This window comes from Aspergillus foveolatus, assembly GCF_047715535.1.
Source record: "Aspergillus foveolatus strain CBS 279.81 unplaced genomic scaffold BDW70scaffold_82, whole genome shotgun sequence".
NCBI classification, from domain to species: Eukaryota; Fungi; Ascomycota; class Eurotiomycetes; order Eurotiales; family Aspergillaceae; genus Aspergillus; species Aspergillus foveolatus.
In genome coordinates, this window is record NW_027396146.1 from 20,497 (window position 1) to 45,066 (window position 24,570).

The window sequence follows — 24,570 nt, forward strand, 5'->3', positions numbered from 1 at the left end:
AATGCTGATGAGGGTTATCCTGAAAGAAGTAAAGGTATTACTAGAGTACCTATCCTATAATATGATCTGAACTACCTATAGTAGGAGGAATAGATATGTTAGACTATATCACCGGCGCCGGCTCATACAAGAAAAGCAAATAGATTATAATACTTAGCAGATTTTGGAAGCCTTCATTACTAGTAGAAAACTATAATATCTGTAGATCGCTTGCCTGGCCAGGTGACTGGCGGGATCAGTTACAGCTCTGCCGCGGTACGCAAGACACACTATGACATCATAAGACGCCTCGCCCGCTGCTCTTTGTGTCTGAGACAACACGACCTTTTGCACTTTTCCTTCATAATTAGACAGTTCAAAATGCTGCAGAATGTGTTGCGACGTAGTGCACCGCGTCTGTTGCGTCAACGCGCATTGTATGCGACCAGTGCTCTCACGCCCCAGCAAAAGCAGATTGTCAAGGCAACAATCCCCGCGCTCGAACAGCACGGTGTCACGATAACGACTCTCTTCTACAAAGAGATGCTGGAGAAGCACCCTGAGCTGAATAATATCTTTAACTCCTCGCACCAAACGACCGGCGTGCAGCCTGCCGCTCTTGCCCACGCTATCTGGGCCTATGCTAGCAACATTGACCAACCCGAGGCTCTTGCTACTGCAGTCTCGCGTATTGGCCATAAACATGCCAGTCTGGGTGTCCGCTCGGAGCACTATCCGATTGTCGGCGAGCATCTGCTGCGGGCCATCAAGAAAGTCCTGGGCGATTCTGTGACTCCGCCGGTCGCGGACGCCTGGACTGCAGCATACCAGCAGCTCGCAGACATTTTCATTTCCTTTGAAGACGACCTCTACAAGCAGGCAACTCAGACCCCCGGAGGGTGGAAGGGGTGGCGCAAGTTCGTCATCGCCGACAAGGTGCACGAGAGCGAAGAGATCATCTCCTTTCAGCTTGTTCCCCAAGATAATGCTCGTCTTCCAACGTATAAACCTGGCCAGTTTGTGAGCGTGCGCTGCTTTGTTCCAGAACTCGGCGTCTACCAGCCGCGACAGTACAGTCTGTCTGATATTCCAAATCAAAGGTACTTCCAGATCTCCGTTAAGAAGGAGTTTGCGTCCGGTGCTCGGCCAGCCGGCCGTATTTCCAATGTTCTTCATGAATCGCTTCCCAAGGGCTCTGAGGTCGAGATCAGTATGCCCTTTGGTGATTTTGTGCTTGATGCCAATGCCACCACTCCGGTTGTGCTGATGAGTGGTGGTGTTGGCTTAACACCGATGATGTCCATGCTAAAGACCGTCACCACCAATTCCAAATCGCGACCGGCCGTATTTGTGCACGCGGTGCGCAACGGTCGCGTCCACGCGATGAAGGAGACACTGGCCAACATCATGGCTGACAATCCACAGGTGAGGAGGGCCATCTTCTATGAGCAGGTGGAGGAAGGCGACAAGCAAGGTGTGGACTATGACTATGTCGGACGCGTCAATGTATCTAAGATCAAAGACCAGGTGCTCTTGCCGGACGCAGACTACTACATCTGCGGCCCATCGCCGTTCATGAAGGCGCAGAGTGAGGCGCTGGATGCATTGGGGGTCCGCCCTGACCGCATCCATATGGAAGTCTTTGGGTCACCAACTCCATAGCCAGCAGCATTTACGTAATGTTCTTAGCTACAAAGACCGAGAGATACAACAGTGACTAGTTACTAGCTTAGTGACAAAGCGAGCCAGATCAACGCTATCCTCCAGTTGCGAATAGAGAACAAGATGGCTTGAACCGAGATGAGAGCTGGCCCTAAGAGGACGGATGAACCATTGCCACATTTGTGGTATTCGGCGCGTTCTCCTGGACGGCACCGTTATGGCAGCCGTGCGTCTTCTCGCGTTTGTTGTCATTAACGTCACCGTGAGCCTTGTCTCTAACACATTCCTCCACTTCATCAAGGTCTACAAGGTATTGCTCATCATCGCCGGGTTGTTTCTGATCGCGGCGGGCGGTTGATGGTGTTCCTCGACTCCACGTCGTCAACGGGCACCATTTACGGCTCGACGGTGATCACCGTGGTGGGTGCTGGGTTGTCGATGGTGACAGGATACACGCCCTGAAGTCGGAAGAGACCGGCGCCGGACTTAGAATGCAGAATGTCTCCCAGATCGGTGGCAAGGTAATTGCACTCGCCGTTGCTGGGCGAATCTAGCAGTCTGAGGTGATACAGAACCCTTTCCGCAGCCTCAGCTGGTGGTGGCGTCTCCCAAGAGGTCATCGAGGGTGGGAAGGCCGGTACTGAGAGCACCCTGTTTCAGACATTGAATTGGGAGCTGCGGGAGAGGGCACTTCATGCGGTCACCGAGGCAATTAAGACTACCCTTGTCTTGGTTCCTGTTGCTGGAGGGGCTATGTTGATCGTCGATTTGTGTATGAAGTGGGAGAAGCTGTTTGGAAAGGCTGTGTTTGCCGCTGCGCAGGAGATTGCCATCGAATCCTTTATCAGATTACCCTCGTTCTTGTTCGGCCTAGACGGATTTCGCGCGCTGAATATATAACGCCTCTTAAATAACCTAGTTTTGACTATTGCCTCCTCCATTCAAATTGTCGACGTCGGAATCATTGCTGGCGCCATACTGCGCCCAGTTGAAAAGACATAGTGTGTTAGGCACTTGACGTCATGACCACGCATGATTATCACCAACATAACATCTGCCAAATGCTCCATGTACCTGCCTATCCACACAATCAGTTCTCCTCTATCATGCAGCATATCGTAATTGAGCCAAACCATCTCCAACCCCCCACGCGCGATACCGACACTGGCCGGGTCCCGCAAACCCTGCCGCCAGTGAAGAACAGCATGGTGCACCCCAGCAAACCAGGGAGCGAGAATGCGTCGATCTATTTTAATGGGAATGCCACGACCATTCTGTAAGGACCTCATTTGGTATGTCATATAGTAGGCTATACTAATCGAGTACAGAGAATGGCAAGGCGTGCGTATTCTGACAGATGTGGGTTACACCATTTCCATTATCTAAAAAGCCTGACAAAATGCAATACCGTAGCCCAACTTCCTCCACGCTGGCGACCACCTTCACCTTGGACCAGGGTTGACTTCAACCCGGAGACACAACCCGGCTGTTGAGCTGCAGGAGCTGCCGCGCATTGATCTAGTCCTGCTGTCACATTATCATGAGTGCGTGCTCATCTCCTTTGATTTAGATAGCAGCTAACTAACCACAAAGCTAGAGACCACTTTGACCGCAAAGTTGAAGCATCCCTACGGCGTAACCTACCCATCGTGACGACGAACCACGCGAAGTCTGTATTGACCTCTAAAGGCCCAGACTCATTTACGAATGTCTATGACCTGGACCCCTTCCACCAAATGATGATCAACATTGCGACCAAGGTAGAGGCAAAAAATCAAGATATGCCAAGCCTGCGGGTAACGGGTATGCCCGGGAAGCACGCTCCTTTGGGCAAGACAATGGAGAGTTTGAACGATATCGTCGGGGCGGTATACACTTCTCTACCCATTTCTCTTGTCTGAATAATGCTTACAAAGCCAGATTCCTCCAACAAATGGCTGGATTCTAGAGCTTGGCTACCGGCGTAGCGCGGACGGATTCACAGTGGGCTACAGGGTCTATATCTCGGGCGATACCTTGATGTTCGATGAGCTCAAGGAGATCCCGAGGCTATACGGAGAGCATAATATTGACCTGATGATAATCCATCTAGGTGCTACCATGGTTCCGTCACCATCGCTAGCACCATTCACCTTGATGGTCACGATGAACGCAAAACAAGGGATAGAGCTGATGCAGTTGGTCAAGCCGGACATCACTATTCCAGTTCACTTCGATGACTATGATGTCATGTCGGAGTCGCTGGAGGACTTTAAGGCGGCTGTTGCAAACGCAGGCTTGGGCGGCGGTGTCGTGTATCTGGATCGGGGGGAGGAGTACCGCTTTTCTGTAAGGCGTTAGCTCAACCCTTGGTCAAAGTTACAATCACCATATATATCCCAGTTGTATAGATAGTCTTTTACCTATTGAAAGAAAAAAAAATTGAAGGCGCACCGTCGAGACGGCCGCGATTCATCGGCCGGTACAAAGTGGTTTGATAAAGGGACGGCAATCTGCACCACGATCATCGCTAGCGAGGCACTGCCGCTGGTGATATAATGGTAACGCTAGATATTTAAGGGGGGTATAATCTATTCAAAAGGGACCAGGAGTAGCTTACTTAGGATTGCTATTACTCTTTGCCTTCGTTTACTTCTTGTGTTCCATAACCATCGATGTTGCTTGTGGGATTCGCTATTTGAAGTCTCGGACGAAATTAAATGCTCCACGGTTGAATCTACGGTATGGGGAGATCGAAGGTAAAGGTCTATAATTATAACCTTACTCATAATTGGTCCATTCAACATCAGTGTACCTCTCCTACAATTCATCCTCCTGACGGAGTGGATCTGCAACAGTCCTCACGTTCTCAATGCCCTCAATATAGGCCAGCCGTGGCCACTTGACATCCTTCCCATCCACTAGCTTCTGGAGTTGGACGCTGAAGGGATTGCCTATTAAATTTTTTACCTGGGGCTTCAGGCCCTTTTCAACCCGTATATGCACAACGCCTCGAGATTAGGCTGTAAATTGTCGACAAGGAAAAACGCCTCGTCCAATTCCGTCAGCTCCGCCGACAAGTCCCTGCACTGGCCAGCGAGTTTAACAAGCTCAGCTTCATGCTTGGTATTGCCATTAATGTTAGTAATTAGTCCACCAGTTACATTTCTCAACTCCTCGACCGTCAAGTGCGAGTGCGCATTTTCTTTAGTTAGGCCAATCGCAGAGCTTGCGACCTCGTGAATTCTTCCGCATACGTTAGCGCCGAATTCGACAAATTGCAGGATAGCTGTCGCAAGGCTGATTGCTGACGCTGGGTCCATAGTGTGTAATAGGATCCAGAAGTTCGAATTAGAACCCTCTAACGCGCTATACTGGCAGTTGCTTGTCCTAGGCTTGAATGGTCGTTTCCGGGACCCGTAGCAGCAGGTATAGGTATGTAAAATCTCACCGCAAAAGGGCTCGTAGCTCTTGGGGCAAAGGAGGTGCCTATATAGCTGACCAGGATGGGGCTGTGCGCTCAGGCTCGCATCTGGCGGACAACGATTGGCCTGATGCACATCTTACCTGTGCCCGCATCCCCAAATGGTTAGTCGGTGTTATGACCCTATCGGGCTATTTCAGGGAGGGGTGCCTGAGGGCTTCAAGCCTTTCGCATAGAAGCAAGTATGTTGGGCGTTGGCGATGATTCGGTCGTTGGATGGAAACTCGTTCTCATTGCAGTTCCTCGTCTGACCTCGAATAGCCTCATTTAGACACCACGATGCAGTGGCATCGCGTTAAATCTACTATGCATGACCGTCGAAAGTATACCTAATTCCCCCCTTGGTAGCTTCCACTAAAGCCGCAGACAGGCGAGTTTGTATGCGACAGGTGACCTCTTCATTTTTCCCCTTGATCCTGAGTCTCCGATGCACAAGCGCCGTTTTCGCCTGTGGGTGATAATCAATGTAGATAGGTATGTGGGAACTGGAATAACTTGATCTAACATATCTGGCCTTATGGTGGTTTAAATCAAGGCAATTCATAACAATAAATAGAGATATCAATTAAGTATCAAGCAAAATCAAGCAGCATAAGTAGGAGGAAAACCAAAGATAGATAACAAAAATAGAGACAATATATATCAGCAATAAACCAAGCAAAAGGTTTGGAGCTCTCAAGACTTGTTGACCAGGAACAAACCCGTGGGCTGATAACCAAGTCCACTCTCTTCATAGGCCATATCTAGCATCTTCATTTGGGCGATGAAGTCGGCACCACTAATCCAATTTTGTGACTCCTGACCCCTAACTTGATTGACAATTGCTCCAATTGTTGTCGATAAAACATCCAGAAAAGCTCACCAGCAACATCCGCGAACTTTCTCCAGCCCCTTCATTCAACAGGTTATTCGAATGTAGCCCATTCGTATTAATGGTAACAATAGTTTCAAATTCTTGCGGATCTGCTGAGCATCTTTCAAAGACGCCGTGCCATGTTGGAATCGACTTTTCCATCTAACTTAGCTCTCGTCAAGCCAATGTCTGAATCAGGTTCTCGTGCAGTGTGCCACTTGCGTGAAATAATGTTGAATACAGCGATCCAAGATGGGAGCGAATATTGAATATTCTGTCTAGATTCTGGATGTTCCATGGTCGATTGGCAATCTGTAGCTGAATCCTGATGTCAGTGCAGATATGCACGAGGCACTGTGGACTTCGGCATGGTGAAGGGTCTCTCAAGTGTATCCTGTGCAAATAGAAAAAGGGGCCATGTTAAGCAAGTGGTGTTTGTAGATGGCCTCTGATTAACTAAGTTTTAAGGGTGCCTTGTGGAGGAACCGATAATAGGTCACCATTCTTATCACAGTATTCTCTCTAGTAGACTTGTTATACCATGGATCGGGACAGGATTTTGAACTTAACTGATCTACCCGTGCCTGAAGCGCGTACTGAAAGCAAGAAACAACCCCATCCCACCTTAATTGTGGTTCTTATGGTCTAGGAACACACCCCAGCCCCCTGAGCTGGGCTAATTAGGTCATTGTCCACAAAGTAGAGATAATTCCAATAGTCTGCCTGTGTCCCCTCGCCATCCACTGTCGCGTTGCCCGAGAACTTGGCTGTCCAGTAAGCGCTTCCGCGGGCATATTGCGAAAACGCATACAAGCCTGCGTTCAAAGCTTTCTGTCGACCCGCAAAGGTATTTTCAGTCTCCGCCTGGATTGACCACTCGCCTATAAACACAGGGTATTTCCCGTCTCCTGATGCAGCCGCAGCATCCTGGCAAATGTAATCGGTAATATTAGCCCCGGAGGCGCTCCGACCGGCGAAGTAGTAGTTATGGACGTCCATTACAATATTAGCATCGGAGGGTAACCTGGACGACCAGAAGGATTCGCCGCGGAAGGAGCCTTGAAACATAATAGGGATCCTCGGATTGATGGTTCTGACCTTGGTATTAACGGCAAGTATATATTTTAAGACCCAGTCAGCGCCGCTATCAGTGAGGGCGAGCGGGAAGCCGAACTGGGTAATGTCATCAACCGGTTCGTTAATAGGGGCGATGGTATAGGAGGACGGGCTGCCGGACTGGTTTTGCACATAGTCAAGCACGGCGTCGATGGCTTCCAAGGAGTAATCGAGGGCGGTTTGGTTATTGAACCAGCCAAAGTGGCCAGAGGCTTCGCCGAAAGGCATGCCATTGACGCCACCAGGGAGTGAATGCACGTCAATGATAATGTGCATCTTATACTTGGTAATAGCGTATGTGGCGATGGTCTTAAGAAAGCTGACCTGGTTGCCACTGTAGAGTTGCGATCCCGGAACCTTGACCCAGGCAGCGTAGGTGGTTGGGATACGTAGGGTATTGATGCCCGCACCAGCCAGCGTGTCAATGTCTCCGGGAGTAATATAAGTGGCATACCGGCGCTCCAGAATAGGGCCACACTGACTGCCTTGGTTGGCACAGAGACCCCATTCATCCTCCGCGCCCTTGGAGTTTTCTGCCCACCATGTTGTGTCAATGGTGGATTCCTGGCAAAGCCAGCCTCCCAGGTTCACGCCATTGGCCTTGTAATTGGACCAATTGAGGTACTGGGCCATGGAGCCCCCAAGGAAGAGCAAACTGAGTGCAAAGTTCATTTTAAAAGACAAAGATAAGTTGGATTGTCACTGTTGTGTGTTGCAATTGCTCCTGCAGTGGGCAGACGTTTGGTATTTATATTGGGTCTTCTAAACAACCACCTGCCGCATTCCATTCTCAACAGGCTTCGCCAAGAATAATCAGACCCTGAAACTAATTCGCATATGTGGAGATGAGGGATTAACGCGGGGTTGATGCGTCGCACTGAGGGAGCTGGCCGGGGTTGTGCAAATGCCGGCTTCATGCCTGACACCCCTGGAAGCCATCCACGTGAAGGGTTTTAAAGAAAAAAGACCACTTCCCGAACAAGATTATTCATTGCCAGGAACACTGCGTGTGTCTCGGAAATCAATACACCGAGATTCTGTTAACTCATATTCCCTCCACATGCCGAACCTAGTATCGCATTCCTTTTTACCTTTTTCGGTCCGTCCTTTAGCAAATCCCAATTTGAAGGGATACTTCCATCCTGATAAATGCATCCAAGACCTTCCACTTCTCCTCAATACCGCGTTCAAGTAATGCTGTGGTAGGCTTTTGTTTGTCTACAGCATCTTTATGATTTTGGTGTGGTATTTTGAGATTGTTCTAGGTCCAGAGAGCTGGCGTACTCATATAAGAATGCAAATGTGACGATGTACAGCCAGCTTTTCTAGATGTGGGAAGATGGATATAACTCACTAGCTGGGATTTAGGGACTGCTAATCCAGTAATTGGTCCAGCCGCAACCCATCATGAACGACAACCTCTCTTGTTCGAGCCGCCAGTGAGACGGAGGGGGTGATTGAGCACGTGAACGTCGCTTTTGACAACGCATCCGGTGAAGATAGAGCTCTCAATGGATTGCGCAGTATCGTAAATTTACACGTGCAAGTCTTACACAACGCTGGGCTCTATATACTTAAATTATGCGGACGGGTCTGGAATCGTTTCAGGTATGGAGAACAGACCAAGGCTCTCTTCGAAACGGTCAGTTAGCGGTATGGTACCACCAGGCAATTTCAGAGAAAATGCCTGGGGGCTTCAAGTTTTTCGCATAGAGACAGTATTCGGTAGTTGGATGGAGACTCGTTCTTGTGGGACTCCCTCGTCTGACCTCGAATTGTCTCCACTTACACACCATGATACAATCGCATCGCGCTAAAGGTACCATTTATTAGCATCTAAATTTTCAAAACTATTGAATTATATACCACTTGTCCAATGTTAGCTTCGACTAAAGCCGGAGACCGTTAAGTTCGTATGTGACATGAGACCTCTTCAGACTTTTCCCTTGATACCGAGTTTCCAATACACAAACGTCGTTTGCGTCTGTAAGATATGATGAACAACATAGATAGGTACGCGAGAACTAGATCAATTTGACCTGACAACTCTGGCCTTTGGTGGTTGAATAGAGGCATCTTGCGAGAATGAACAGATATATGTATTAAGTATCAGGCGAAATAAGGCGGCATGGGTGGGGAGGGAAACAGAAGTTAGACACTAGAGATCGGAAGAATGTATGAACAACAGACCTGGCATACAGTTTGGAGCTCTTAAGACTTGTTGACCTGGAATGAACTTGTGGGCCGACGGCCGAGCCCACTCTTTTCATAAGCCATATCTAGCATCTTCATTTGGGCGATGGAGTCTGCACCACTAATCCAATGTTGCGTCTCCCGACCCTTGACTCGATTGACGAATTGCTCCAACTGGTGTCGATAAGACATCCAGAAAGGCTCACCGGGAAGATCCGCGAACTTTCCTCCGGCCTCTTTGAAGGTGTAGGCCTTACGGTAGGTTGATTTCTCCCACTTACGGATAACCTTGCTTGTATCTCGGTCCCGGATCTGGTAGACATCCTTGATGTCGATACGATGCCAGAAGATCCCATGCACAAAGCCGTGGAGGGTAAGCTGGCGCTGTTGAACTTTGACTTGGGATTGAGGGAGAGTCTGTTCTGCGACAATGACTTCTTTTTGGGTCACGGTGACATGCGAAGGGGTCCAGTACGTGGGCCCCTTTAATGTACTTGAAGCCTCTCCAATAGCACCGCTGGGAAATCGGAATGTCGCATGAAAGTCATAATCACACTTATCGTGGACCCCGTCCGTGTATGCATGCACCTCACAACTGAGGCACTCTTCAGGCTCGGCGTCAAAGGCCATCCGCAACGCGGCCATGTTGTAAGTGCCCATCGCCATCATGCTTCCACCCGAGAGGTTGTAATTGAAGTGGATGTCATCCTTACTAGTCCCCCACCACGGGATCATCGAGACTGCGTTGACATGCTCAATATTGGCCGGATCGATCAACGAGCGGAAGTAGGACCAGGCCGGAAAGAAGCGGCTGTGGAAAGCCTCGAGGATGACAGGACCATTTGGCAGCGACAACTCTGGGAGGTTGAAGAGGATCTCGGCCTCGGTCGAGTTGGACACTGATGGCTTCTCAACCAGCACATGCTTGCCGGCCCGAATGGCCCGGACAGCCCATTCAAAATGCAGGCCGTTGGGCAGCGGGACGAAAACACAGTCGATGTTGGGATCGTTGAGAATGTCTTGCCCTGTCAGCGAGCAGGCCATTTGGAGTCAGTATTTGGGGGAAACTTACCCTCATATGTATCTCTGACTTCCGGAATGGAATGGGCCTTTGCGAATTCCTCAGCCTTCTTCCGGTCACGCGCCGACACTGCCTGGACGATGACTTCAGGGTGAGATTTGGCCGGAGTGATCAGAGCCAGTGGTCTGAGCGGCAAGTCATTCACGTTAGGTCCGACTTCACACATGGGAATCCTCGTACGTACACAATATTGGCCGCTCCTAGAATCCCAAATTTGAGAGCGTCTTCGCGCTTAGCAGGTGGTTGAGGTGGACTGAACGCCTGGTAGATTCGACCGACCATAGATGCCAGGGCCGCCATGATGCTACCATGGTATGAGCGAATCTCCTCAAACAGTGAACCATGTCGTCTACCTACCTTGCTCTTCACAGGCGGTAAATAGCGGCGACGACCGATGTGAAGAGGAAGAGACAGCCGCGGGAAAGGATGGGAGAAGCTGTAGGGGAAAGTTGTGAGGAGAAAGCGAAGGCAAAGCGCCCCGTGTCTATTAACTGGCAGCGGCCTGGGGAGCTAAAACACACAAGCCTTGCGACTGCGGAGACAAAAACCAACGAAACTGCAGTCCTACCAATTAAGTTAGCCAAAGTACCTGTGAATTGCTGCCGGACATTTGCTGAGTCAATTACCACCGACCCTATCCCAGGCTACGATTTTACGGAGGCGCTGTGATTAGGCCTGGGATATGCGCGGGCTGGAAGATCATAGGATCTTCGAATCCGTCCTCTGTATCTGATCTCGGTTGGAGAGGAGGCGTTGTTGGAGTCATGCCCTAGCACAAGCGTAGTCGCGAGCTATCTGACTGGCTCACCTCAGTGGCTAGGCCCACGGCGAGCACTCAAGAGGACGGCGCTAAGAGCATGCCCACTTATAGCATCCACATAAGCTACGGTATGATCTGAGCTGCACGATACGGCGTAGGGACCCACCTACTCTTTCTTGTGCCTCTTTTTGCGTCCTTAGTGTCGCAAAAAATCGGTCTACACCTGAGGGGTAATATCGAGGCCAATAGAGAAGCCAACGTGGACAAGGAATAAGGGGCGGGCGAAGGTTAGGAAAAGGCGTCTGGCTGATGGGTTATTCGAAGAAAGGTCAGGGAGTGACTGCTACGACTGGCTGGCAAGTCTTGTTCGGGCAACGTCTTTGCAGTCCCATAGGCTGTCTCTCAGCCTAGGTTTCTTAGCGGCATATCCTCTGGTCTAACCTACCAGGGTTTGGTCCGCCCATTCGAATTCCCTGAGAGAATGTTATGGAGCTAGAAAACCTCGCTCGACGATATGGTCTCGATGAGGGACCTCGATTGAGTTCTGTCAATGTCCAACTGCGACAAGGGGATGGAGGGTTTGTATATAGTATGAGCGAGTAAATGCGGGAACGGCAAAGTTTGAAGATGAGACATTGTGAGCTCGCTCCACTACTACCACCTTCCCCTCTTGTTGCGGATTGGCTGCGCTAAATACAGATTATAGCAACAGCCGATTTGGAATAGCTGGTGGGACGCACAGCGGCTCCAAGCCCAGACCCAACAACGACTTCTGGCGTGCACTCTGGTATACCCGGTAGGATTGTTAGTTCAGTGGGCCATGCAAGGATATGACTCTGAAACATTGAGGCTTCCAAAGCAGCACTCTCCTGATTTAGCCAAGCTTTGAAGTTAGTATAACCTCGAGTATAGCTATATTCCTAAGATTCATGGTGGTAGGTATCGCTATATAGCTATTCCCAGGCCTAGCACCCCTCCAGAGGAGCCTTTGGGGGTAGTTAAGATTTCTAAAAAGGAGGCAAAGTTCTAGATGGCTAAGTTGAGATAATCAGATTTACATGTTAACTATACAAGATCCTGGATTACCTATTAACAGATCTCTTCTTAGCTTGGATTTACGTATTGTCAGGTACAGTATACTTGCCAAACAAGCAAGCTACCACTGACTGCCTGGCCAGTGTCTAATGCTCTTAAAAGAAGGATTTGGATAATATTATTACCTTTGTCTCGCCGTTAATCATATGTACTGGCTATCTTATCAACAAGTCATTGAAGAACTAAATCTTCCCGTAAAGAAACTACTAACATTCCCGGGTATACCAGAGGATACTGTCAGCTGCGTAAGATCGTACTTTTAAGCAGATCCACGATCATCCGTGGAGACTATTCGGGGTACAGAACTCAGTACTTCTGCCGTGGCCGCTATCCCACTCTCTCTCTTCTTGCATGGTGGGTAAATTAGGCACACCGCTGGCATCGATTGCAAATCTTCTTCGGCGACAATGGTTTGTTCAATACCTTGGGCAGAAGTTGCGATGCACCCATAACGGTAACAATAATAGCGCCATGTAGTCGGCACCTCCGCCAAGGCAATAAGTGCCTGTAAGGCTCCAGCCTATCTGGAGGCTGTCCGAGTATGTATCGTTCGGTAGATACACTCTCAGGGACTTGGAGTCAAGCATTGCACGAGCCGCAATATGGCGGTGCCACGGACGCACATATCTCTATCAGCCTCACTACACTCCCGCAGGCACATCCCATCTCAACATCCCGGTTGCCGCTTATACCGGCGTGGCAGGTACGAATACTAACACTATCGCTGACGCCAGAGCGGCAAAATATCCGCGCCCAAACTTGATCGTGGGCAGTACAATCGATCGGCAATCTGCCTTCCCAGCGTTGATGGTTAAGACACCGCTATGTGGTCGTGTCTCTCGAAGCGGAGTTCGCACGAATCAAGGGGATGTGACAAGGACATGGATGGGAGTCCAATTATGTTTAACCCGTCGGCCGACAAATTGGACACCAGCCTCGCTTTCCTTGAGGCACCTCAAGGCATATCACCGCTGAATCAAACCCGAAACCTTTTGTCTAGAATGCGAGTTTCTGGTAATCGCCGCTAACAGAAACAGACCAGTGCCGGCAGCAACAGTCCTGACGCCACAAGCTCGCATTTGTCCCAGCTATGTGATGGCTCTCGGCTTGCACCGTTGAGCTGCGCCCTTGAAGACTATGCTGAGTCGCCCTTCCAGAACTCCCGGTCAAGTGTGCCAGAGTCCCTTATTGGCGTGGTAGCTTTCAAGTTGGTGGTGTCGTGGTTGATACCTGCCTCTCCTGATATGAAACTTTTCTTTTAATTTTTCCTCCCCACAAACTTTAAACGAAATCCGGAAATGAAGAGAGCACAATCTACAAGGTAACTGTGTGGTGACCACTGTTGACAAGGGCTCTAAGAATTCCGTTGACCTGCATTGGTGGTACAATATTCACCATAGATGCCTCAAAAGTTTCTCATGAACGAGTCTAAGCTGTGCCAGCACTGGAGAGGCAAACTGGGACTGAATTGAGAAAAATCTGTATTTAATTGTCCATTAGACGATTTGTTGGGCTTCTTCTCAATATGCTGAGGTCGGATTACTTGGATTAACCGCCCAAGGCGAGACGCAGCAACAGGCCTTGAGGTCATCGTCCTGTAACCACAGTCCGTATGACTCTCCTGATTAGAATATCGGTCAGCAAAGCACATTGATAGATACGTATAGATGGGCTAAATCCGGGGTGGTCAATCAGCAAGCTAAGGTGTATGATGTTAACGGCCTTCGTGTGGTAAACGGCTCAATTCCGCCAACTCAGGTTTCTTCACACGTCATGACTGTGTTCCTCTCACCCATATTCGGGATATTTGTGGACCCCCATATGGATATATGGACTGCAACGAACATAGAAGGAACTGAATTTCATGTACATATAGAACATTAAGGAAGTAATACAGTTCTGTGATTACTAGAATTCAGTTGTGCTTGAGCGGCTTAGATCACCAGACTGGATGGCGCGAGGCTTAATCTGAAGACCTATTTTTATCGCACAGATTTGGAGTTGCTGGGGGCTGGGAGACCCGGGGACGGTTCGCCCATGCACCTTTTGCAAGTATGCTCATTGATGCAACGTCACAGTGGTCACGGACGCGGCGCGCGAGCAGCGGCTATCTTTAATTTCCATCCAGGCATCACACTCAAAGTGCCTACTATCTGCTTTCCCCTTTCAGGTCTCCGAATTCGAATTGGAATGACGCACACTCGACATCTCCATCCTTTTTTTATTCGCAACAAGCCATGCCATAAAGTTTTGATATTGATCAAGGAGACGATATATCCCACACTTTCAGCACAGATACCATGAACACGGAAAATAGCACGGAGCCAGGGCCGGACGCACGGAATGATGGCGTGCCAGGGATCTAGACCGTGTGATTGACCTCGTGAGCAGCACATCAACAGCTCGCTCAGCCCCAGCCCCCACATACTACCATATTACATGACTTCATCGAGCTCCTGAGACTGTTTGCGACAGGGGTTATGGTCCTCCAATCAATACAACTCCGAATTGCGGGTGATGCAAGCTGCTCACGGGGAAGCACCATCCAGTCCGCCTTCTGGCGAGTTTCGCATGAAGGCTGGTCGATGAGATATGCGGGGTGCTTAAAGTATTTAGCGCAATGTATTCATGAGTTTATCACCTAAGTACTTTTCTTCGTAGAGCTTAAGCACCATCGCGTGGTAGTCCATTAGTTAAGAACCTTCACGTTCATTACGGAGGCACTCTCTTATTAGAAGCTCAATAACCATTCAGAGTCCACATTCGAAGTCCTTTTAGGCAAGCACTGTAGGTGGCATCAGACATCAAGAGCGAGTACAAGAAACATTGTATTTGAAGCTGGCAACAGCCCTGTACAGGACCACGAAAAACAAAAAAAAAAAAAAAAGACAGCAGGAATCCAGGACAAGCATGTCTTCCGAAAGGCCCTTGCCAATTCAGTGTATCAGTTTGACAGTCAAAAAAAGCAATTCAAGAAATTCGGAACCAAGTACCCAATTTCGGTGCCAGTGCAAGCAATGGTTGGTCTACACCGCCAGGCGTTGCAGGGGTTCTGATCCTCTGAGCGCAACTTCAGGGGAGTGCCAATGAGCGGTTTTGCTGACTGCGGCGCAGGAGCATTATCTGAGCACCCGGGAATACCGCTCTAGCAAGACTAGTGAGGTTCCTGGATTGGATACATAACTGCGGTCTTTTCTGTTTTGTTGGTCGTAGTTGCGAATCCCCGTCCCAGGTAAGTAAAATTTCAGCACTGGCCATTACTCAACTTCACCCTTGAGAATCAAAAAGTCCGTCAAAGGCAGAAGGTAAGTGGCCGGCTTTCTTCTGCCCAGACCAGGGTGCTTTTACTAGGATATCCGCTAGAGAATTGGACGAAGTGGCCAAGAGCTACACGAGGAACTGCACAGAAGCGCTAATAATCGATCTGTGAAGAGCAGCACAGCCAACACTAGAAACCTATTTAGGAGCTCTATTTGCGCGACCCATCGTGAGAACCACACTATGGCTGCTCCGGACCAGCAGCCAGAGGACGGGATCCAGTCTCGCGTCCACTCCACTGGACCTCGAACCCCGCCATCGAAGCATCTTGAGCATTCCCAGTTGATATTCTTTAAATACAAAAACCCCGGGAACATGAGCACCGATGAGAAGTTGGAGATGGTCGACGTCGAAGTAAGGGCAAAGCTTACTGCTAAAGGGATCAGGAACTCTAACAGTAAAGCGAACTGTCTGTACGTCTTCAGCACCCCAGGGGCAGAAGGCCACTACAAAGTTGGACACACGCAGTCGAACGACAAGCGAATCAAGGATCAGATGAAATGTTACCCAGAACAAAGCTTTCGTTTGGCTTTTGAATGCCCTAATGCCTACCTTTTTGAACAAGTGGTGCTTGCGGAATTTCTCTTGTCTCGTCGCAAGCATTGGTGCAACAGGTGCGAAAAGGGCGGGAGGCAACACATAGAATGGATAGAAGCTCCGCTGGAGGATATTATCGACAGTCTTAATGCTTGGTCTGAGTACGCCAACTACTTCTATAAATATGGCACTTATATCGAAGAAGGGCAGAATATACCGCTGCCCAATTTCTCGCCATGCGCAGACAGATGGAGAAAGTGGGCTGTGGGGAGAATCAAGAGATGGACGGAAATTCATCAAAGTCGTATGGCTCCCACTTCTGGGCAATACGTGCAGGAACGAACTTATGAGACCAAACCCGATCCCCAATACGGCTGCGAGACCAGACCCAAAGACGAATACTTCTTGGACTCGGTTCCAGACCTCTCCGACTCTCCAGGGTCAACTCCTGGATCAGGAGGAATTCAGGATCCGCCCACGCCGCCCACGCCGCCCACCCCAACACCAGCTGGCCGTGGACTAGCGATGGATGGGTACACGCCGAAGCAAAGAGATGCATTATGGACTTCTGAGGAGGAGGCCGACTGGGAATACGCCACTGCAAAGCCCATTGCCCGGCCTTTGTTCACTAATCGCCGGCAACGCCCGTCTGACAAGGGACGACGATCACTTTGCGCCGAAGACCCAGCTTTCCATGCCCCCTTGACTGAAGGGTGCAGCAAGAATGACGCAGACCGAGGTACCCAGTCTAGCCTTGAGAAGAAGGGTTATATTCATGGCATTTCCGATGCCGACATTAAGGAAGAGAGGTGGAGATTTATGAAGGAAGTGGTGGCTGAAGCTCAAGATAGCAAAGCTGAAGATAGCAAAGCTGAGCGCCCACAAGTTTTCGGCACTATATACTTCCTGAGTTTCGAATCCGCAGAGGGTCTCTACAGAGTATGCTACAGAAATGGCAACAGAAGATTTTCGCCAGAGAAAGAATGTTGTGACAGCGCAACGCGGTTTTACAACATTCCCAATTGTATGGACGTCAAGAAAAAGCTTCTCACGAAGTTCAAAGTGCTGCCTCCCAATCCAGAATGCGAATTGTGTGGCGGACAACATAGGGATTGGATTAAAATCCCCGACAGGGATGTTACGACCGGTATTGAGGCCCCGAAAGGCCCTGTGGATGGAGGAGGCCCGGATGTGCACGGTCATGACTGCGAGCTTTCGGACGGGGACGACAAGAAGAGTGGAATAGACGCTGCGGCAGAAGCGCAGAAAATCAAGACAGCTGTCGAAGATGTGCCTATCAACATCCCACCGGCGCAGATGCCGGTTGTTGATTATCAATCGCATAATTTCCCCGACGGCAAGGCCAACAACAGTATAGGGCGGTTGGGTGAAGCGAAAGGAAAGCCTACACTCTCTACGGAGCAACAGGCGCCCGGATTGCTGGATTTAGGGATTGCCGCTGCGCGCGGCATTTTAAGTGGATTGTTCTAGTATTTCCGTTCAGCCTGGTTTGCTTTTATTTTTAGCCTATTGTTGCTTTTCTTTTCTGTTCTTTTTTCTTATTTTATCCCATTAGGTCATGGGTGAATGTCCGCTAACGTTATAACTGAGTGTATGTTTACGTGCCAAGCGCCCTCTTTGGTTCTGCTCAGCCTGTAGGCTCTTGTCCTGCCGTAACTTAGACGCTGAACCGTTATGTGGCCAACATGCGAATCCAGTAACGATTGGGCGTTGTTCAAGCTGGACTAATTTGAGACCGAGCTGTGCCACCCAGAGCAGCTACGGAGATCTCAGGGTTTTTTTCTTAGGCAAGGCCGAGAAACCTTTGATGCTGAGCTGTGGCAGCCTCTACCGCGACTTCACGAGAAGAACCTGTACAAAGGTGGTTAGGAAGCATCTACAGAATTTATTGCGCAGGCTAGCAGAACGTATTCTGCAGATTCAGCAGATCTACAGGCCACATGGAAGATAAAGCTAGAGCCTTCGCGGCACTGCATGGGCGCCCACGCAGTTGGTTGGCGGATACCTTTAGACCAAGGCTAAACATACAATGATTGGTACCTATCTACTCCCGACTCAACCCTGGGAGATCGGCTTGTCATTGTTGTAGTAGGCTACAAGGGCAGTTGATCACCAGCCAGCAAGATGTATATGAGATTAAAACGATCTAGTGCTAATACGCCCCTGGTGAATGAGGAAATCCAGAAGGAGGATTCCTGGGCCGTTCAGAGCCACGAAAGACATCCTTCAACTGGCCCAACTTTCAACACATTCCCGGAGGATGTTTTCTATTTCACTTGACACACTGATGGGGGACTTATGCATTTTAACGCACGTCAGCTTCCAAGGAGATTGGGGATTGACGTTGGGAGGGACCAGGGGCCAGGGAAATTTGCACAGAACAGGGCCCATTAGATCCATTTGTCTGGACGAGGAAGCTTGTGAGCTTACCCGAAGGGCATAATGAAAATAGACACACGTGTACAGCTTTTGTAAGCCCCTTGATGGGCTATCCTTATTTCACGCTGAGCGTCTAGCCATACACCACTTGTAGCAGATATGGGGCAAGCCTTGGGAATTGGGTGGTGCCGAACATGCCTACTATTTTAAACTAGCTTCTAATTGGTTTCGACTTTTTGCGGCACAGCAACATGCATCATCCAGACATTTAGCGCCCCATAACTCCCCCACCTACTGGCCTTCCGCGCCCCTCCTACTCTACAAGGATTTCTAGATAAACCAGGCTGTGTACCAAGCGAAACTTTCTCTGACCCCGTTCTATTGTTCCCTAACTTTATCCCTAAATTTCTAATCTGTCACCTTCGGAATACACAGCGAGCGGACGGACAGACAATTGCCTGCAAGATCAGTATGCCCGACGCCGCCGAAGGTCCCAGGGTTTCATCGAGGAGCCGCAGTTCCTCGCATAACCCTCTCCAGGACCATGTTCTGCCGTCTGTGGAGCTCACCTCATCTTACAGCCCCTCCTCAACGGGTCAAATAACACCTACTTCCTCTATAACTGACTTGGCTGACCACGAAGGTAAACAACGCTCCATCACGCCTACAACGCAAGCTTTGTTCCAGGATTTACGTCTAAGTGAAGGAGAGATCCACGGGGCTACTCAATCTGCGCATTCTTTGTCCAACAGCCCGCAAGCTTCTGGGCTGACCCCAACCACTCGCCGGACAACATACATGGACCTCTACAATGCAACCCCCGCTCCAGAAAGTGCTCCCACAACCGGGCCTCAGGAAACGTTACAGACACCCACTTCTCCATTGGGTGGGGTGAGCTCCGGCTTACAAAACCTCGTCTTAGCGGGGCCAGACGAGGCGGCAGCTGAAGTCTCAGATGAAAACAGTAGTTCCGCATCGTGGCATTATGATGGAGACGAGGATGATGACGGTGATCATATTTACAATGTTCGGGAAGAGGAGCTTCCGCGGGCTCCGATATACGATATTCGGCTCCAAAATGCACTGCGGAGCGTGAGAGGTCAAATCGCGGACCTCGCGCAGTTTATTGGTGAGCGCGAGCTGGCGCATGACCCAACAAGTGACATTCATGGTCTGTATGAGCAACTGCTGGGGGCGAGCCGGTTTTCGTACCCTGCAACACGGACCGTGGGGTTTATTGGTGAATCGGGAGCAGGTAAGTCACCTTCTATCGGGGATGACGACGGAAATATTAATTATTTTGGCAGGGAAGAGCAGCGTTATCAATTCTATCCTTGATGAACATGGGCTTGCGCGTTCAGTAAGTCAACGAATAGATCTCTGTCTGGTGATGGAAGGCACTTATTGTAATGTAGAGCGGAGATGGGGCTGCCTGCACCACTGTTGTCACCGAGTTTAGGAATGTGGATGAAAAGTATCCGGATAATTATACTGTCAAAGCGGACTTTATGGACAATACAGAGATCCGCGAGCTTTTTGAGGAACTGTTGTCGAACGTCAGGAGATATTACACGGATGCCTATCGGGAAGTCACCCAAGTGGAGGAACAGGAGAGTATTAGGATCGCTGCCACAAGGGCCTGGAATACCTTCCGATCTCTATTTCCTAACCAGCCGCAGCTTGACCTTGACTTCCTGTCCAGGGATGGAGAAGATGCCGCGGAGTCTATTGTTTCAACATTAATCGAATGGGCTATAGCTAGGTTGAATAGCCAACCGGGGGGGCGCGACAGGCTCGAGCAGCCCCAGGTGGCGAATCATGCTGATGAATGCATGGACCTTTTGGATAGCCTGACGACTGATCATGGTGGCAGTGGTGGAACGGCTCTATGGCCTTTCGTCAAGTTGATCAGGTTTGGAGGCGTCATAAGGTTATCATGATAAGTGTCTAATGGCGACGATCTAGGGTCTATCTGCGATCACCAATTCTGCGCACTGGTTTGGTTCTGGCTGATCTTCCAGGTAATGTCTTTTTAACATTACCTCCCTCTCTTATCTTTTCTTTCTTTATGATGTTTCTTTGTTTATTTTTTTTATTTCTTCCTCTGCAAAGGGGTCTGGGCTGACAGATTTTCAGGGTTCGGCGATTTAAACTACGCTCGAATCCGGGCGACTGAAAGATATCTTCGCCACAGTTGTGACGAGGTGTTCATTGTCAGCACGATAAGCCGATGTACAACAGATCAATCAATAAGTGATATCATTCGCCGATGTGTGCAAGGTCAACCAACGCAAATTGTTTGTACTCGCTCGGAGGCAGGTAACCCTTTTCCCAACTAGAGAGAATGAGGACTAAAGGGCTGCAAGGACGTGGATGCTAGAGAGGCAGTACGGACAGCCTCTGCAACAGAAGCAGTGCAGATCCGCAATCTTGACCATCGGGTTAGAAACTTCGACCAGGAAATCAGGAATACGCGGTCTCTCAGACGACGGTCTACTGGAAGAAGGAGTCTAAATCTCGCTGCAGAAGAAGCCAGCCTAAGGTTAGTGAGCATTTCTGCTGCTAGATTAGATCGATGACCCAACATTATCGCAGTGACCAGAGAGAGGCAGCTGAGCTGGAGTAAGTTGTTCATTAACTCTTTGCACAGTCCAAGTATATGCCTTAACTCACGCATTGGCTAGGCTGAAGCAGTTCCTCATCTCAGGACGGAACCAGAGAGTGACGAGCTCTCTGAAGCGTACCTATGGTGACAGAACCCGCGTCTTTTGCGTGAGCAACACGCTCTACTCCGACCACCGCACGCAGGAACCAGATCGAGCAAATGCATACATCCAGCTTAGTGGAATCAGAGACCTTCGTCGCTACTGTCAGTCCGTTCCTGCTGACGCGCAGCTTCGGGCAACGAAGGAATTTCTTCAGACTCAAGTGCCCGCACTTTTGGGTTCTGTATCTCTCTGGGCCGCAGCGGGATCTGATACAGTCACTCACACCCGAGCTGAAGTCCTTCGTGGTGTTTTGAGCGATGCTGAACAGGTTCTTCAACAGGTACGGTGACTGCCTTGCCGAGTCGTGAGCCTCTTCTTTTCCTAGCCGGGTATATGGCTGTTTGGATAGACCTCCACAATCTAAAGAACGTCATTACTGACATCGCTTAGAGAATTTCCTCTCATGGATCAGACATCCGCCTTTTGCAAACTAGCCTGGAGCGACAGTTTAGAGATTCAATTACACAAACAATACGTGAGCGATAGATATTCCTCCTAACTTCAACTAAGTGCCATATTAATCCCGACGCAGGCAACTCCCGGAATTACTGGCGAGATGGAGCAGTCGCGGCGAGCAGGGACTGGTCAACCGTAAGTCAGCTTCACACCCAAAAAAAAAAAAGTAAATATGTAGACCGCTGTACCTAACGGGGCGTCTTGGTGGCAGTGGCACCATTCGACATACGCCGCTTGGTGTCGCAACAATGGGACATATCAGACGCCAAAGCAGGCATACCGGTGCTGGAATGAGGAAGTCCTTGGTCGGGGAAGGATTCAGCTCTCGGCCGCATGGGATACTATCCTCGATATCTTGGAAGGAGAAAAAGACGAGGTTGCCGAAGAAGTATCCAGATTGTTCCAAGGAATCTGCGACTCTATTGACGGTAGTATCCCAAGCTTTCAGGAATGGGGAAGCGTCATTACGTCCAGCTAACCACACCTGCTAAAATAGAACACCTTGATATTTCACCCGAGACTTTGCGGCATCTGCTCCGAAATCTAGCAGCGCGGCAGAGATGTATAGCCCGTGCCATTCAAAATGCACTAGAAGACCTGTGCTACGCAACAGAGTACGTAGTCATCCCCTAGTTTCCATCCCACGCGAGAAAATAACTATTGACTTGTAACGCTAGGAAGTGCAAACTCGACGCCATAGGTGGCCATGACAGTTCCTACATTGCGGGTGTCATGCGTCCTGTTTATATATCCTGCAGAGAGCAATACGGTACGATATTCAAAGTTAGCCGAAGTACTTTCAAAACTCCGACTAATCATCAATTACTGCCTATAAACAGGTGCTGGTAGCGATTCCCGCCGCAAGCAAACCATGAACCGACATCTTACATCCTCATCTTTATTTACAAACTTTGCCAGAAGTATAACCGCCGATTACGATGAGTTGATGGAGAGAACGTTAAACCCGCTTCATCAGAAGCTGTGCGACGAAGTGGATAATCTGACTCGTGATTTGCAGGCTGCGGTTACCGTCGAGGGAGACGTATCCGAAGCTGGCGAGGACCCTGAACATACACAGGAAGTGCAGAGACAGGTGGAACTCATTCAGGAGGCACTGGATCGCGCTCAAAGGGTTGTAAGGGAGGTTGAGCTTCAGGTGGTGGAATCTAACTGAGTGTAAAGGTTGTTTAACTTTTGATGGATGCAGTATGATACACCTGACACGAGGGAGGTAAAGGGAACCTATGGGAAGTTTTATATTGGGAATTTGCCAGATTGTCTTTAAACTTTTCCGTGTATTGATAACTCATGGAACCTCCAATAAATGATTGGTGTGGCTTGCAGTTTCCAGGAGCAAAACTTGCATATTTAATAATATTTAAAGTGCTCGGTGGATTCCTCACCAACGTATCATCGCGATGGTTTGGTCTTACAGCTCATTAACCCGGCCAATGTTGGAGGGATGACTGGAGCTTAACATCAGTATCTTTGCCTTATAGGCAGAGCCCTACAATTGTACTGGGGATGCTCCAGATATGACTTGGAGACACTCATGTAGACGCAGAGTATATATTTTACCATTATGCTTCGCCGTAAACTCAATCCAATGCTCACACATTAAGTACGTTCGGGGAAAGGTGTAAGGATCTCGAGTCTTCTTCGGTAGATGTTCAATAGGCCGACAGTCGGAAGTTTACGGCGGATGCTTATGGCCTGGCCAGGTACATGATAAGCCTACTTGCGGGCACCCTGATTAGTCTGGTTAGTACTGGTTTGGCTTAAAATTGCTGGCTGTGGTGAGGCTTTCAAAGCAGAATCGAGAGCCTAATCATTTTATTTTGTGATAGGATCCTCCTGATAAAGAAGCAGCTTTGTCCACGAGTGTGCAATCAGGCGGGCCTCAACCTGGTATCTCCCTCGGTTCTTGGTGATTCGAGTTTTCCCAAAGGCGTACGCGATGCGTTATAGGGCTTTGGAGGCCGTTTCGGTGTCTCTTTAGGGACAAGGCCATGTGGTAATCAACTTGATATTGCTCAGGTCCGTTTCATTGGAAGTCACATAGCGCCTATAACCGGCCAATTTTAGTTAGCGAATCTCAGCCACGACCGTCAAAGGATGCATCAACTTACGGTAAATTTAGTGCTGTAGTCAACGCCCACAATAGTCTCCTTTGGGTCTACCTCTAGACGGCCCAGGTCCGCAAGCAATGTGATTTACCATACGATATGATTTTTGACTTGTTAGAAGGAATGCTGAACCTCCGATTTCTAGCCCCTGTTCCAAAACAGATCCTCCCTGCTCCTGGCGCAGACCGCCAATCTGTCTCTTTTTATTCATTAAAATTTGTTATGTTCTACGAGGAGAAGGGCTATTTTAGGAGCAGGGAATCACGCAGCGAGGGCCATTCAATTAGCGCCGGTCCTGTTGGTGAGGGCTTACCGGGTGCTCCTAGGACGCAGCAACTCCCTATATAATAGCTTAACACCATCCATCTCCGACCAGCGCTACAATAAACCTACTAGCTTCACCTAAGTACGCAGCTCCCTGTTTTCGAGATTGACTTTTCTTTCCCACACTAGAACATATCCTAGGCCAAGTTATACACTCGATTCGATAGGCAACACGCTATCAATTCTGATGGTCAGGGACATATCAGTGAAGGTATGCAGATACATAGCGACCGCGCTAGAAATCGACCAACATCTAGAAGGCGGTGCTCTTACCCTTCGCGCGACAAGGCCAATGTTGCAAAACGAGTCGGTCCCCCAGAGTACGAATGAGTTAGTCGCTAGCACCGAGGAATTTAGTGCCAGCCTCGACGCCTTATCCCACGAAAAAAAGACTCGTATCCGAGCTTTGGAGGAAAACTTGCAACAGGCCACGGCAGAT

At 49.4% G+C, this 24,570-nt stretch overlaps 9 protein-coding genes across 9 annotated transcripts; 5 read left to right on the forward strand and 4 right to left on the reverse strand.

Moving 5' to 3' along the window:
* Positions 1-360: 360 nt before the first annotated feature.
* On the forward strand, positions 361-1,655 carry BDW70DRAFT_118584 (NO-inducible flavohemoprotein; the record flags this gene model as incomplete). Its single annotated transcript, XM_073734710.1, has 1 exon — positions 361-1,655. The coding sequence occupies one exon, from the start codon at positions 361-363 to the stop codon at positions 1,639-1,641; it is 1,281 nt and encodes a 426-aa protein (XP_073591905.1). The 3' UTR covers positions 1,642-1,655.
* Positions 1,656-2,139: 484 nt separating this feature from the next.
* On the forward strand, positions 2,140-2,541 carry BDW70DRAFT_163849 (uncharacterized protein; the record flags this gene model as incomplete). The annotated part of the gene is made up of 2 exons (XM_073741371.1): positions 2,140-2,162; positions 2,214-2,541. 2 exons carry the CDS (start codon positions 2,140-2,142, stop codon positions 2,539-2,541), a joined length of 351 nt encoding a protein of 116 aa, XP_073591906.1.
* A 206-nt stretch (positions 2,542-2,747) lies between these two features.
* BDW70DRAFT_163850 (MBL fold metallo-hydrolase) lies at positions 2,748-3,981 on the forward strand (the record flags this gene model as incomplete). The annotated part of the gene is made up of 5 exons (XM_073741372.1): positions 2,748-2,917; positions 2,970-3,000; positions 3,055-3,185; positions 3,239-3,509; positions 3,562-3,981. 5 exons carry the CDS (start codon positions 2,748-2,750, stop codon positions 3,979-3,981), a joined length of 1,023 nt encoding a protein of 340 aa, XP_073591907.1.
* Positions 3,982-4,424: 443 nt separating this feature from the next.
* Positions 4,425-5,056, reverse strand: BDW70DRAFT_143909 (uncharacterized protein). The gene has a single exon (XM_073738174.1). The coding sequence runs from the start codon at positions 4,941-4,943 to the stop codon at positions 4,599-4,601; it is 345 nt and encodes a 114-aa protein (XP_073591908.1). The 5' UTR covers positions 4,944-5,056; the 3' UTR covers positions 4,425-4,598.
* A 1,546-nt stretch (positions 5,057-6,602) lies between these two features.
* BDW70DRAFT_171713 (putative cellulase) lies at positions 6,603-7,745 on the reverse strand (the record flags this gene model as incomplete). Its single annotated transcript, XM_073743292.1, has 1 exon — positions 6,603-7,745. The coding sequence occupies one exon, from the start codon at positions 7,743-7,745 to the stop codon at positions 6,603-6,605; it is 1,143 nt and encodes a 380-aa protein (XP_073591909.1).
* Positions 7,746-9,087: 1,342 nt separating this feature from the next.
* BDW70DRAFT_118615 (Gfo/Idh/MocA family protein) lies at positions 9,088-10,740 on the reverse strand. Its single transcript, XM_073734711.1, has 3 exons — positions 10,532-10,740; positions 10,339-10,472; positions 9,088-10,285 (listed from the first exon to the last, which is right to left on the reverse strand). Exons 1-3 carry the CDS (start codon positions 10,645-10,647, stop codon positions 9,285-9,287), a joined length of 1,251 nt encoding a protein of 416 aa, XP_073591910.1. The 5' UTR covers positions 10,648-10,740; the 3' UTR covers positions 9,088-9,284.
* Positions 10,741-14,109: 3,369 nt separating this feature from the next.
* On the reverse strand, positions 14,110-14,830 carry BDW70DRAFT_143913 (uncharacterized protein). The gene has a single exon (XM_073738175.1). It carries the CDS (start codon positions 14,626-14,628, stop codon positions 14,284-14,286), a length of 345 nt encoding a protein of 114 aa, XP_073591911.1. The 5' UTR covers positions 14,629-14,830; the 3' UTR covers positions 14,110-14,283.
* Positions 14,831-15,423: 593 nt separating this feature from the next.
* BDW70DRAFT_143914 (GIY-YIG nuclease family protein) lies at positions 15,424-17,867 on the forward strand. Its single transcript, XM_073738176.1, has one exon. The coding sequence runs from the start codon at positions 15,704-15,706 to the stop codon at positions 17,546-17,548; it is 1,845 nt and encodes a 614-aa protein (XP_073591912.1). The 5' UTR covers positions 15,424-15,703; the 3' UTR covers positions 17,549-17,867.
* Positions 17,868-18,786: 919 nt separating this feature from the next.
* On the forward strand, positions 18,787-23,024 carry BDW70DRAFT_143918 (uncharacterized protein). Its single transcript, XM_073738177.1, has 14 exons — positions 18,787-19,712; positions 19,765-19,817; positions 19,873-20,369; positions 20,423-20,478; positions 20,594-20,772; positions 20,824-20,999; positions 21,053-21,079; positions 21,142-21,505; positions 21,616-21,700; positions 21,758-21,816; positions 21,893-22,109; positions 22,178-22,295; positions 22,359-22,450; positions 22,521-23,024. Exons 1-14 carry the CDS (start codon positions 18,929-18,931, stop codon positions 22,853-22,855), a joined length of 3,042 nt encoding a protein of 1,013 aa, XP_073591913.1. The 5' UTR covers positions 18,787-18,928; the 3' UTR covers positions 22,856-23,024.
* The last annotated feature ends 1,546 nt before the right edge of the window (positions 23,025-24,570 follow it).

Bases quoted from the DNA above. Each gene is read 5' to 3' on its own strand.
- BDW70DRAFT_143909 (XM_073738174.1), bottom strand. From the start codon at position 4,943: ATGGACCCAGCGTCAGCAATCAGCCTTGCGACAGCTATCCTGCAATTT.
- BDW70DRAFT_118615 (XM_073734711.1), bottom strand. From the start codon at position 10,647: ATGGCGGCCCTGGCATCTATGGTCGGTCGAATCTACCAGGCGTTCAGT. The intron at 10,473-10,531 runs GTACGTACGAGG...CTTGCCGCTCAG, and splicing joins CTAGGAGCGGCCAATATTGT to ACCACTGGCTCTGATCACTC. The intron at 10,286-10,338 runs GTAAGTTTCCCC...TGACAGGGCAAG, and splicing joins AGTCAGAGATACATATGAGG to ACATTCTCAACGATCCCAAC.
- BDW70DRAFT_143913 (XM_073738175.1), bottom strand. From the start codon at position 14,628: ATGTGGGGGCTGGGGCTGAGCGAGCTGTTGATGTGCTGCTCACGAGGT.
- BDW70DRAFT_143914 (XM_073738176.1), top strand. From the start codon at position 15,704: ATGGCTGCTCCGGACCAGCAGCCAGAGGACGGGATCCAGTCTCGCGTC.
- BDW70DRAFT_143918 (XM_073738177.1), top strand. From the start codon at position 18,929: ATGCCCGACGCCGCCGAAGGTCCCAGGGTTTCATCGAGGAGCCGCAGT. The intron at 20,370-20,422 runs GTTTGGAGGCGT...GCGACGATCTAG, and splicing joins CCTTTCGTCAAGTTGATCAG to GGTCTATCTGCGATCACCAA. The intron at 21,080-21,141 runs GTAAGTTGTTCA...CGCATTGGCTAG, and splicing joins AGAGAGGCAGCTGAGCTGGA to GCTGAAGCAGTTCCTCATCT.